The following is a 12263-nucleotide window of genomic DNA, read 5'->3' on the forward strand; positions in this document are numbered from 1 at the left end:
GAAACAAAACCCATTCTTCTGGATCAACTTCCAACTGTTCTCCACATCCCTCCTCAAGGAATATTCCCTCCCACCTCCCCCTGCTGGGCGATAAATCCCGGATTTATCCATCCCCCAGCATTCCCATCCTCTCCAGCCAGGGAAGGAAGAGAGGGATGAGGCAGGAGCAGCTTTGGTTCATTGGTTTATTGGAAGCAAATACAAAAATACAGAGGCACATAAATCCTTTCTGCTCTCATTCCTCACATCCACAGCCTGCCATACATTCACATTTTCATCACTAAAATGCTCATTTTGTAAATAGATTCTCTATAGAAAACATTTTTTTTAGTCAATTCATAGCATAGAAAATACTGTTAGAGGAATTCTTGGCTTTCCCAGTGTTTAGGATCCAGGACAAAATAAGCTTTAAAAATCCTTCCCTGTTAGGACTGCAAATCTAACCAGTAGATTCAAAACTAAAGAGAAAATGATACAAAAACCCCTCTGGCAGAATCAACCTCCTGGCACGGCGGGGTCGGAGCACACGTGGGGAAAAAAGGGATTTGGGAATGCTGCAGCAAGAGGCAGGAGCAGGTGGGAGGGGCCCCAGCAGCACCTGGATACTGGGAACCAGTGCAGGAACCAATGCAGGAACCAGTGCATGGACCAGTGCAGGAACCAATGCATGGACCAGTGCAGGAACCAATGCATGGACCAGCACAGGAACCAGTGCAGGAACCAGCGCAGGAACCAGTGCATGGACCAGTGCATGGACCAGTGCAGGAACCAGTGCATGGACCAGTGCATGGACCAGTGCAGGAACCAGTGCAGGGACTGGGGGGCTTCTGCACAGCAGGAAGGGTTTGTCACCCTCCCTCCCCTGGCACAAAGCCGAGGTTTTACTGGAATTTTGGGAGATAAAATCAGGGATTTTTTCTTGCTGTGCTCTGAGGGGCTGCTCCAGGACACCTCCCCTGCCCCCTGTCACTGCAGTGACCACAAAATCCCACAAAAAAAGGGGAATTGTGGCTCTGGAGTTGCTCCAGGAGCAGGATGTTGCAGCAGGCAGCAGCTCCACACCTTGCCCAGCACGCCAGGCTGCAGCTGCACCCTCACAGAAAATCTCTTCCCCATCCACAAACTTCCAATAAATCCCAGCAAATGCAGCTTTGCCCAAGAGCAGTTCCAGCTGAAGCAAGTAGTTCCTGAAAAACCCTGCTGCCAGTGTCTAGAGAAGCTGGTAGGGTACCAAAAAATCCCTAAATACATTATTTTACTAAAAGTTTTTTAACCAAGCTTAAAAACAATTCTTTTTAACCCAAAAAAGACAAGCCCTGGAAAGGAGTGCTGGGTAAAACAACCTTTAAAAATCACTGAACACTGTCCAATGTACGACAATTCCCATTCCTTTAGTGGGTCTTTCAGGGCGATTGATTCCATGGAAAACAGGAATTATGGGGCTCCCTGTACTTGCCAAAAAAGAAGATTTAAGTCCTTGTGCCTCTTCCAGGGGTGGGAGCTGGAATTATTGCAGATTCCCTGGATGTGCTGTTCCAGGTGGGACAAGCTCAGCTCTCCTGTGATCCCAGCAGCTTTCCCAAAGCCAGGGTTGGTGTCAGGGAGGCTGCAGAACTCGGCAGCAGCTGGAAAACCCTTCCTGCTGGGAATATCTCCAAGCCTTGGAAAGACAGAGGTGAATGCAGGGCTCTGATAAACCCAGCAGGGCTCGAAAAGTGGGTTAATGGCCCAAACAAACTGAAAATAAACGGAAAACAGCTAAAAAATTAAAGTCCAGAGAGCGCCGAACATTCATCCAGGAGGTTTTGGAGCAGCTTCCAGGGAACGCTGGCCAGGGCCCTCGGCATTCCCGTCCTTCCAGAGGGAGCAGCTGGGCACGGAGCCAGCCCCAGCCTCCCAGCCAAGCTGGGATCAGCAGATCCACGGATCCCATGGAGCAAATCCAGCCAGGGCCACCCCCGGCACATCCCTGCCAGCACAACTCCCAGCCCCGCCCGTGCCCGTCTCGGCTGCCGACTCCCAGCTCGATTAGAAACCCGTTAATTGCTCCCGATCAGACTCAATTAGGCTCACCCTTCCCCGTGCAGGCCGGGTGGATCTTCCCAAGGATTTGTGAAGGCAGCAATCTCGGCTGTGCAAATTAATCCCCGTGGATCCCTCCCCACCCTCTGCCCGCGATCAAGCGAACAGATCTGGGTGGATTCCCAAAAACAAAGAGCCTCTCCCTGCTCACACGGAGCTCTTCCCTTTAATATCCATCTTGCTGCCAGCATCCGACTCCTTGTTCAGCTGCTCCTCGGTGAAGGTGATGTAGGAATACACCAGGCTTCCAGCAATACTGCAAGAGATTCAGGGAACACCTCGGGAATCTGGATCAGCCAGGAAAAGCCGGAGCTGCGGCACAGGGATCTGCTGGAAGCATCCACTTCCAGGAAAATTCCCAGTTTTCCTCCTAAAGCCAGGTTTAATTCCCTGCCAAATGGGTTCCCAGCCTAGTGCTGGACCTGTTGCGCCCCTAAAAGGGATCCAGGACAGGAGAGACTTTTCCAAAAGCTGAATTGTAAGAAATACCAGGTGAAATAATCCCAAAAATTCTCCTTCTGCTGCCTTAATTCCATAACTCTGCTTGGCAACTCAGGGAAAACTCAAGTTTTCCTGTTAAAATAATCCTGTGGATTCTCCCAGCTTTAAAACAAAGTCTGGGAACGTCCCACAGACCAAGCACAAAAACCCAATTCTGTGGGGTTTTGGTTTTCTTTTGGAGGGGGAAAGAAAATCCATTAAATCAGTCAAATCCTTTCAGTTTCACCCCAGTTTTCATTTACAAATCAGAAGGAAACCACTGCTCTTACCTGATATTTAGACCAATGAAGTTCATCCATGTAAAAATATAATCTCCTCCAAAAAACATCCCAATATAGGTTATTAAAATATTCTGCAAAAGGAACAAAGATGGGAGGAACAAGCAGCCTGAGCCAAGGGAATTGTAGAGAAAAGGGAATTTAAGGAAAAGGGGGTGGAATGTGGGGGCTGGAATGGGGGGGGTTTAATGCAATTCCCAAGGGATAATGAGGAATAAATTGGTTTTTTTGGGAGCAGGGAATGCCACTCACCTTAATGCAGCCAACTATTGTAGTTGTAAGAGCAGAGTTGTACTGAGTGCAAAGAACCGTGGAATACATCAAAATAAACCTATGGAAAAGAGGGATAAAACCTTGGGAATCACCTCATCCCATCACCCTGGCCATGGAATCAGGTGAGCTGAAGGTGCCTCCCAAGCCAAAGCATTCCAGGATTCCATGATCCATTCCCATCCTTTCCCCAGCAGTTTTATCCCACTTTTTTAGCTAAATCTGCACTGGAGGAAGGTGGGAGATAATTCCCACCCCCCACAACTCTCAGGAATGAGGACTGAGGGTTTATTCTGATTTTTTAAATGATAAAGGCCACCACCATTCCCTAGTTCTGGAATGCTTTTCCTGCTCCCAGCCCAGCATCCCAGTCCTTACCCCATGACACAGGAGAGAGTGAACTGCACCACGAAGAACGTGTCTGCCCAGCCCTGGTATTCCACTGCCTGCAGGGAACAGAGCCTTGGGAAGCACAGAATTCCCAGCAATTCCAGGAACAACCCCCCAGCACCAGGAAAAACCAACCCAATTCCAAGCCTGGAATGACATCCCGAGGCTGGGGCTCCCCACTGCTGTCACCTCCAGCCTCATCCCTTCTGGAAAAGGCAGGGAATGTCTCCCAAGGCAGAGGGATCAGGAGAGGCATCTCCCAGCTGGCTGCGATCCACAACTGCATCATTTTGGAATTCAAAGCACAGAACACTCAGCCAGCCCATCCCAAGGGAGCTGTGACATCCAGAGGTGCTGCTGAGGCAGCCTGGATTTCAGGGAAGAATTTTTTTCCTGGGCTTTTGGACTTTTGGGAGCATCTGGAGTGCTGGATCCAGTGCCACAGACAGGGAGAGTCCAGAGGGGCCACCAAGATCCTGCAGGGACTGGAGCATTGCCCTGAGGAGAGCTCGGAGCAGGCTCAGGGATCCTTGGAGACCCCCAGGATCCAGAGGAGCTCCAGAGGAGCCTCAGGCACGAGGCAGGAGCAGGGCAGGGCAAGAGCTGCTTCCCTCACTCCCTTCCCAGCTGGACAGGGAATGCCAAAGCAGCCAGGAATGCTCTTCCCACAGGGACACAAAATTCCAGCCTTGGAGGGACCTTCCTGCAGCTGATCCATCCCCTCTTCCCGCAGGAATTCTGTGGGGAATTCAGCAGCAGCAGCAGCACACAAAGCAGGATGTGTTACCTGCGATGCTGCCGAAGGAACCACAAGAATTCCCAAATCCACAGGCACAGGAAAGGCCCCCAGGCCCTTCCCCAGGGGCCTTTCCCGGAGCTGCCGGGGCGGAGTTTCCTGGCAGCAGCCCCGGCACAGAGCGAATCTTTGTGCTCAGAAAGGAGTTTATTCAGGGAAAAGCAAATAAAGAACGGACATTTCTGTCCCAGGGCTTTCCTGGCCAGCTCCTGATCCTCACTGAGCGATTCCATCCCAAATCCAGCCCCCTCTGCCCTGCTAATCCCAGCTCCTCAGCCCGGGATTGAAGGGTGGGAGACACCCCCAGCCTCTGGGGAGGGAATTCCTGAATTCCCTTCACGTGGAGAGGATGGCAAAAAACAGGCAGGGAAAAGGAATCTGCTGCTCAGGAGAGCTCAGGAGAGCCAGCTGCACATCACTGAGTGCAACAGCAACAGCAGGATTGCTACAACTTATTATTATTATTATTATTATTATTATTATTATTATTATTATTATTATTATTATTATTATTATTATTACTATTATTATTACTATTATTATTACTATTATTATTACTATTATTATTACTATTATTACTATTGTTTTGTTATTGTTAGTATCATTAGTATTATTACTATTGGTATTATTCGTATTATTACTATGCTAATAGATAAGTTAATAATTAAATATTATTATAATTATTAATATTATTAGTAGTAATAATAGTAACAATAAAAAATAATTTCATTTATACAGGACCACAGGTAAATTATTATTAATATTATAATTATAATAATTGGCATTAGTATTATTAGCATTACTATTATTAGTATTATTATATTTCTTTAATACTTGAATTAATAAATAATTAATTTAATTATAATTATATTATTTGTTATTAATAATTATAAATATTATTACTAGCAATAATAACAATTTCATGTACACAGGACCACAGGTAAATAATCATAATCATAGAAGTAATAATGAAAGATCATTTCATGTATACAGGACCAAAGGTAAATAATAATAATTATTAGTACTACTATTATCAAATTAATAACTTAATTATAATTAGATATTATTTATTATAGATAATTATTAATAGTATTAGTAGTTATAAAAGTAAAAATAATAAATAATTTCACCTATACAGGACTACAGGTAAACCATCATAATCATAGTAATAATAATAAAAGATAATTTCATGTATATAGGACCACAGGATGATAATAATAATAATAATAATAATAATAATAATAATAATAATAATAATAATAATAATAATAATAATAATTTTTATATAAAGTTATTATATATAAATATAAATATAAATATAAATATAAATATAAATATAAATATAAATATAAATATAAATATAAATACAAATATAAACATAAATATTATTTCATATCTCCAGGACCACAGCCCCAGTGGGGCACCTCAAGCACCTCAACAAAACTGCCCCAGAGAGAGGGGAAGGACAGTTAAAAAAAGTGTGAAGAAACTCATTGATTGCAAAATTTCTCAACCTCTTTAATTAACATTTGGGTTTTCTCCTTGCTCTCCACTTCCCCATCCTCAGGCATCTCAAAACACCAGAGGGATCAGCCCTGTGGGTTCCAGCCCAACGGAAAAGCTGAGGCTCCTCTCTGCTGAGGTGGTTGTGGGGCAGCAGCCCCTTCCCCCAGCCCTGCCCGTGCAACTGTGGCACAGAATCCGTGGATTTGGGCTCTCCTACCTTGTGTGCATCTCCAGTGATGTAGGCAATGCCCAGGGTGGGGAGGATCATGAAGAGTGCATTGTAATAGAGCAGTCCGTACTTCCCCAGCTCCTGGAAATGGGAAATGCCCCAGGGCTTGAGTGGGATCGCAAATCCCCGCTCCCACTGCTGCTGGGACCGGGCCTGGAGCGGGGGAATTCTGAAATATCATGGAATTCCAGACTGGTTTGGGTTGGGAGAGACCTTAAAGCTCATCCAGAGCCACTTTCCACTGTCCCAGGCTGCTCCAGCCAGGCCTTGGGCACTGCCATCTCCTCTGGGAATTCCATCCCGGCCAGGAATTCCTTCCCCATATCCCATCCATCCATTCTGGCACTGGAAGCCATTCCCTGGCTCCCATCCCTCCATCCCCTGTCTCAGTCCTTCCCCAGCTCTGGGCAGATTTTGGGAATGGGAACCTCCCCCCCTTGGCCCTCACAGAAACCAAGCCCCAAATCCCACCATCCCAAAGCTCATCCCACCTTTGAATCCAGCTTCTGTTTCACATAGGCACCGTTTGCAGCTGTTAAGGCATCGTTAATGAGGATAAAAATATATCCCTCCAGGTCGAATGCCAAGTCAGCACTGGGAAAGGGAAAAAAAAACAGGAGTTAAAGCAGGGAAAAGGCTTGGAAGATTCCTTCCAGCTTCTGTGGAGCAGCAAGTTGTCAGGAAAAGTTAATGGTGGGAGGAGGGGTTGGGATTTGGGTCAGGAAAACATTCTTTCCTACTAGAGAGCACGTCTGAGGGGGGGGGAAAAAATCTGTGTTTAATCCCTCCACTCTTGGGACACAGCAGGGAACTGGATTCCCCTTGGAATGGACCCTCTGGAGAATGGGGACAGCTCACCTGGCAGCTACAAATGCACCAAAGATCATAGCAAATACTGTCATCTGAATGCTCCAGGAAAACTTCTTCCTGGAAAACAGGCGGGAGGACACGGCATCAGCCACTGCTCAGTCCCTGGGAACACTCTGAGGGCTTTGGAGCAGAGCAGGGAGATTTTCCTCCTGAGGAAGGGGGGGAAAAAACCCCAAACAGCCCCCTAACCAACCACCCCATGCAGGAGCTGCGAGTAAAGACATTTATAGACAATTATCTCTGCGATTTTTTGGAAGATAAAGAACTCAGCCTGGAGGAGCTGGGAGTTGATGGAGAGCTGCAGGGGCAGGGAAGGGCTCAGCCAGGCATGGAGCATGTGGAGCCAGCCCTAGGAAGGGGCTCTGGGCACTCCAGGAGTGCTTTGGGCTCCCTACAGGAATTGGCACAGAACCCTGAGCCTCCCGGAGTGCTGCAAGTGGAGACAGAGCAGAACATCCCTCTGCCCCAGCTCCTCTGCCCCAGCTCCTCTGCCCCAGCTCCCTCTGCCCCAGCTCCCTCTGCCCCAGTTCCCTCTGCCCCACATCCCTCTGCCCCATCTCCTCTGCCCCATCTCCTCTGGAAACCCGGGCAGGGATCAGGGCCAGCAGCTCCTGTCCCGTTCCCTGCTCCCATCCCAGCCCAAACCCTGAGCTCCAAAGCTGGACCCTGCCAGCTGCAGGGGCTGGGAGCACTCACTTGAGCAGGAATCCCTCGGCAAACATGGTAAACAGGATGGAAAACCTGCGCAGGACCGTGAACATGGGCAGGCTGTGGGAGGAAGGGCCAGGGGGTCAGAGGGGTTCCCCATTCCCCACATCCCAAACGGAGCAGGGACACGGGCTCTGCCCTGCCCCAACTCCTCACGGATACGGGATCGCTCCTCATGGGAAGGGGCACCGCTCCCACACCCACTCAGATCTGACCCTGCCAGGATGGGGGACCCCAGGGACACCCCCAGACCCTCCAGCCAAGGAGCAGGGCCAGCCCCGTGGATTTGGGAACACGCACGTGGCACCTCCCGGCGTGGGCAGGGGAGGAAGGGAAGCGCCCGGCTCGGATCTCGCACAGCCCCGGGGCCCCGCAGGGCTCCCCGGCAATCCTGGAAAGCCCCAAGGAGCGCTCAAACCCTCCCCCCCGAGCAGGAAAACCCATCCCTACTTCAGTTTCTTTGTGCTGAACAGTCCTGTGATCTGGTTCCCGAAATACAGGAGAGGTAGAGGAAATGTCTGGAAAGAAGAGGGATAAGGCGGTGTGAGCGACCCGGAGCAGCCTCCGCGGATTAACGGAGCCATGGAATGATTCCCAGCCCGCCATGGAAACCCTCACACACACACAGACACACAGACACACACACACAGACAGACACAGACACACACAGACACAGACACACACACGTGTCCCGGAGCTGCTCCGAGCCTGCAGGATCCCGGGAACCACGGGCATCCCAAAGATGACCCCGGGGCCGGGGAAAGGAGCCCGGGGAGGGGAGCTGGGTGTCCAGGGAGGGATTTGGGTGCTGGGGAAGGGAATTTGGGTGCCGGGGAAGGGGATTTGGGTGCCCGAGGAGGGGATTTGGGTTCTGGGGAAGGGGATTTGGGTGCTGGGGAGGGGATTTGGGTGCCCGAGGAGGGGAGCCGCGTGTCGGGAGAAGGGAGCTGGGTGCTGGGTGCTGGGTGCAGGGCAGGGGTCTCACCCGCCGGGGGATGTGTCTGTCCAGGTCAGGGAATTTGACCACCCGCAGCGCCTTCCCCGCCCAGAGCACGGCCACCGTGGCCACCATCTGCAAGAGAGCAGGGGTCACCCCACAGCCCCCCAAAAGGCGAGCTGGGGGATACAGGGGGGTCCCACTCACCTGGCCCAGCCCCACGCACAGCGAGGACGGGAACCTGCGGGAGGAGAGCGCAAATCAGGGGGGTCCCCACAAACCCCTCTGGGGGGGTCCCGGAGGCCCCAAGGCCATGGGGACCCGGCCATGGGGACACCCCGGCTCGGGCAGGGCAAAGGACGGGACCCCAAAGCTGGGGGTGACACAGGGGGGTACCCGAGCCCAAGGACGGGGGGGAACGGCGGGGTCCCGATACCCAGAACCACGGGGGATCCCCACGCCGATTCCGGGGGGATATCCCCATCCTGAGGGGGTTACCCCGATCCTGAGGGGGTTATCCCCATCCTGAGGGGGATATCCCAATCCTGAGGGGGTTATCCCGATCCTGAGGGGGTTATCCCCATCCTGAGGGGGTTATCCCGATCCTGAGGGGGTTATCCCGATCCTGAGGGGGTTATCCCGATCCTGAGGGGGTTATCCCCATCCTGAGGGGGTTATCCCGATCCTGAGAGGGTTATCCCGATCCTGAGGGGGTTATCCCGATCCTGAGGGGGATATCCCGGTCCTGAGGGGGTTATCCTGATCCTGAGGGGGTTATCCCGATCCTGAGGGGGTTATCCCGATCCTGAGGGGGTTATCCTGATCCCGGGGGGATTATCCCGATCCTGAGGTGGGGGTCCCACCGGCGCAGCCGTACCCGTAGGTGGTGAGGACGCTCTTGTTGACGACGACGATGAGGAAGGAGCTGAGGCCGTAGAAGGCGGCGGCCAGCAGGCGCAGGCAGAGCGGCGGGGCCGCCATGCCCCGCTCCGCATCGCCGGGCTCGGGGGCTCCGGCCGGGGCTCCCCCCTCGGCCGCCCCCTCGGGCCCCCCCCCGGCAGCGGCCGCGGGGCGTCTGCGCGGGGCCGACATGGCTGGGGCGGGGCTGAGGCGGAACACACCGCGCATGCGCGGGGACTGCGCGGGGCCGACATGGCTGGGGCGGGGCTGGGGCGGGAGTGAGTGCGCATGCGCGGGGACAAGGGACAGGGACAAGGGACGGGGACAAGGGACAGGGGATACGGGACAGGGGATACGGGACAGGGACAAGGGACAGGGACAAGGGACAGGGGATACGGGACAGGGGATACGGGACAGGGACAAGGGACAGGGGATACGGGACAGGAGATACGGGACAGGGACAAGGGACAGGGACAAGGGACAGGGGATACGGGACAGGGGATACGGGATAGGGACAAGGGACAGGGACAAGGGACAGGGACAAGGGACGGGGACAAGGGACAGGGGATACGGGACAGGAGATACGGGACAGGGACAAGGGACAGGGACAAGGGACAGGGACAAGGGACAGGAGATACGGGACAGGGACAAGGGACAGGGGATACGGGACAGGGACAAGGGACAGGGATACGGGACAGGGACAAGGGACAGGAGATACGGGACAGGGACAAGGGACAGGAGATACGGGACAGGGACAAGGGACAGGGACAAGGGACAGGGGATACGGGACAGGAGATACGGGACAGGGACAGGGGACAGGAACAAGGGACAGGAACAAGGGACAGGGGATACGGGACAGGGACAAGGGACAGGAACAAGGGACAAGGAATAAGGGACACGGGACAGGGGACAAGGAACAGAGGACAGGGACAGGGGACACGGGATAGGGGACAAGGATCAGAGGACAGGGACACGGGACAGGGACAAGGGACACGGGACAAGGGACACGGGACAGGGGACAGGGGACAGGGACGGGACACGGAACAGGGGACGGGGATACAGGATACGGAACACGGGACAGGCGACAGGGACAGGGGACAGGGACACGGGACAGGGGACAGGGACAGGGGACAGGGACAGGGGACAGGGGACGCAGGATACGGGACACGGGGCTGGGCTGGGGACAGCGCATCGGGGTGGGATGAGGGGACAGGGATGGGGTACAGGGATGGGGACATCGCACAGGGGACTGGAATAGGGGACATTGCACAGGGGACAGGGATGGGGTGGGTGGTGGCACAAGTGGTGGGGAGGTGACACAGGGTCTGGGATGGGGACATCGATAAGGGGGGGGTTTCACGGGAGTTTGGAACGGGCAGCATCAATGAGGGGACCCCTCATGACCATGGGGGACACGAAGAGAGGAAGGGGAGGTCACACACGGGGGGACAGCGGGCACTGCAGGGACAAGGGGACACCAATCGCTGTCCCCTGTGCGGGCAGGGGTCCCCCCGGCAGAACTGGGGGGTCACACCCGGGCTGGCCCCGCTGTCCCTGCCGCCTGTCGCCCTCGGGTGACCCCGCACGCAGGATTTTGGCACCAGCGCTTCCCTTCCAGAGATTAAATCTTCCCCTCCGGGCTATGCTCTGCCAAATGGAAAAATCCCCAAACAAGGAGCACAAAAACGCCTCCGCCCTACGGGACACGGCGGAGGGAACAGACCGGGCTGGAGTGACAGGCAGCGCTGGGAATCACATTCCATCAGCCCCATCCCACCTGGATGTGCCCCCCGAGGGGCAGGACACGCGTGGAGGGACAGAACTGCAGGGGTGGGGAATGGAGAGTGGGCATCGGGCTGAGGGATCAGCTTCAGCCGGGAAATAGCAGCGATTCTATAAAACCTTGGATCCTTTAGGTTGGAAAACCCTCAAACCCCATCCAGTGCAGCGCTGCCAAGGCCACCCCTACCCCATGTCCCTCCCCACGGCTTTTGAACCCTTCCAGGCTCGCTTTGGGGATCACTCCCAAAGTGAGGAGGGAAGGACATTCACCGCCCGTGGCGTGGCTGTGTTTACAGTCCCTTTTGGGGAGCTTTATTCCCGATTTTCTCGCTGCCAGGACCTCCCTTTTGGGGAGCTTTATTCCCGATTTTCTCGCTGCCAGGACCTGTCTGGGCACAGCCAGGGCTCGCAGCCTCCCGAGGGAAATGTGGCATCGTGGGCAGGAGCTGCCGCTTGTCCCGGCACGCAGGGAAAACCAAACTCTGCCCAAAGTTTCATTTTCCCGGCTGATCCGAGCCCGTGCTCGCAGGGAAGGAGCAGAGGCTGTTCCTGGCACGGCTCACAGGAAGGACAAACTGACTTTTATAAAGTCCGGGAGCAACCTTCTCATATCTCGGGTGTCCTTTTACCCCGGCCAAAAATCACACTCAAACCCTCTTTGACATTGGCATCACCTTCCTTGTTCCTGCCCCGAGCCCTGGAGCTTGGATTTGGGAATATTTACTCCTCCGGGAACCCGATCCTGCCCGGAGCGCGGTGCCAGCGGGGCTGACGCCAGCAGAGGTTCCCGGTCCCTCTGGAGTGTCCCTGTCCCCTGGGAAGCCTCACGGGGGGACAGGGAAGTGTCCCCGCACTCCCAGGGATTTTGGGATGGAATATCTGGATGTCACCTCGGTGCCAGCGGGGTGAGAAGGGGACGAGCGTGTGCCTGTGCCATGTGTGTGTCCCCAGTGTGTCACTGTGTGTCCCCAGTGTGTCCCCAGTGTGTCACTGTGTGTCCCCAGGGTGTCCCCA

General features: G+C 53.6%; 1 protein-coding gene across 1 annotated transcript; it reads right to left on the reverse strand.

The window, feature by feature from the left end:
• Nucleotides 1–232: 232 nt before the first annotated feature.
• SLC35D1 (solute carrier family 35 member D1) lies at nucleotides 233–9685 on the reverse strand. The gene is made up of 12 exons (XM_058842173.1): nucleotides 9445–9685; nucleotides 8775–8808; nucleotides 8616–8702; nucleotides 8081–8148; nucleotides 7619–7690; nucleotides 6911–6979; nucleotides 6544–6646; nucleotides 6041–6133; nucleotides 3510–3577; nucleotides 3114–3192; nucleotides 2853–2935; nucleotides 233–2338 (listed from the first exon to the last, which is right to left on the reverse strand). The coding sequence occupies exons 1-12, from the start codon at nucleotides 9657–9659 to the stop codon at nucleotides 2230–2232; spliced, it is 1080 nt and encodes a 359-aa protein (XP_058698156.1). The 5' UTR covers nucleotides 9660–9685; the 3' UTR covers nucleotides 233–2229.
• Nucleotides 9686–12263: the final 2578 nt, after the last annotated feature.

The sequence above is a fragment of the Poecile atricapillus genome, chromosome 7 (genome assembly GCF_030490865.1).
Source record: "Poecile atricapillus isolate bPoeAtr1 chromosome 7, bPoeAtr1.hap1, whole genome shotgun sequence".
In the NCBI taxonomy this organism is placed as follows: domain Eukaryota; kingdom Metazoa; phylum Chordata; class Aves; order Passeriformes; family Paridae; genus Poecile; species Poecile atricapillus.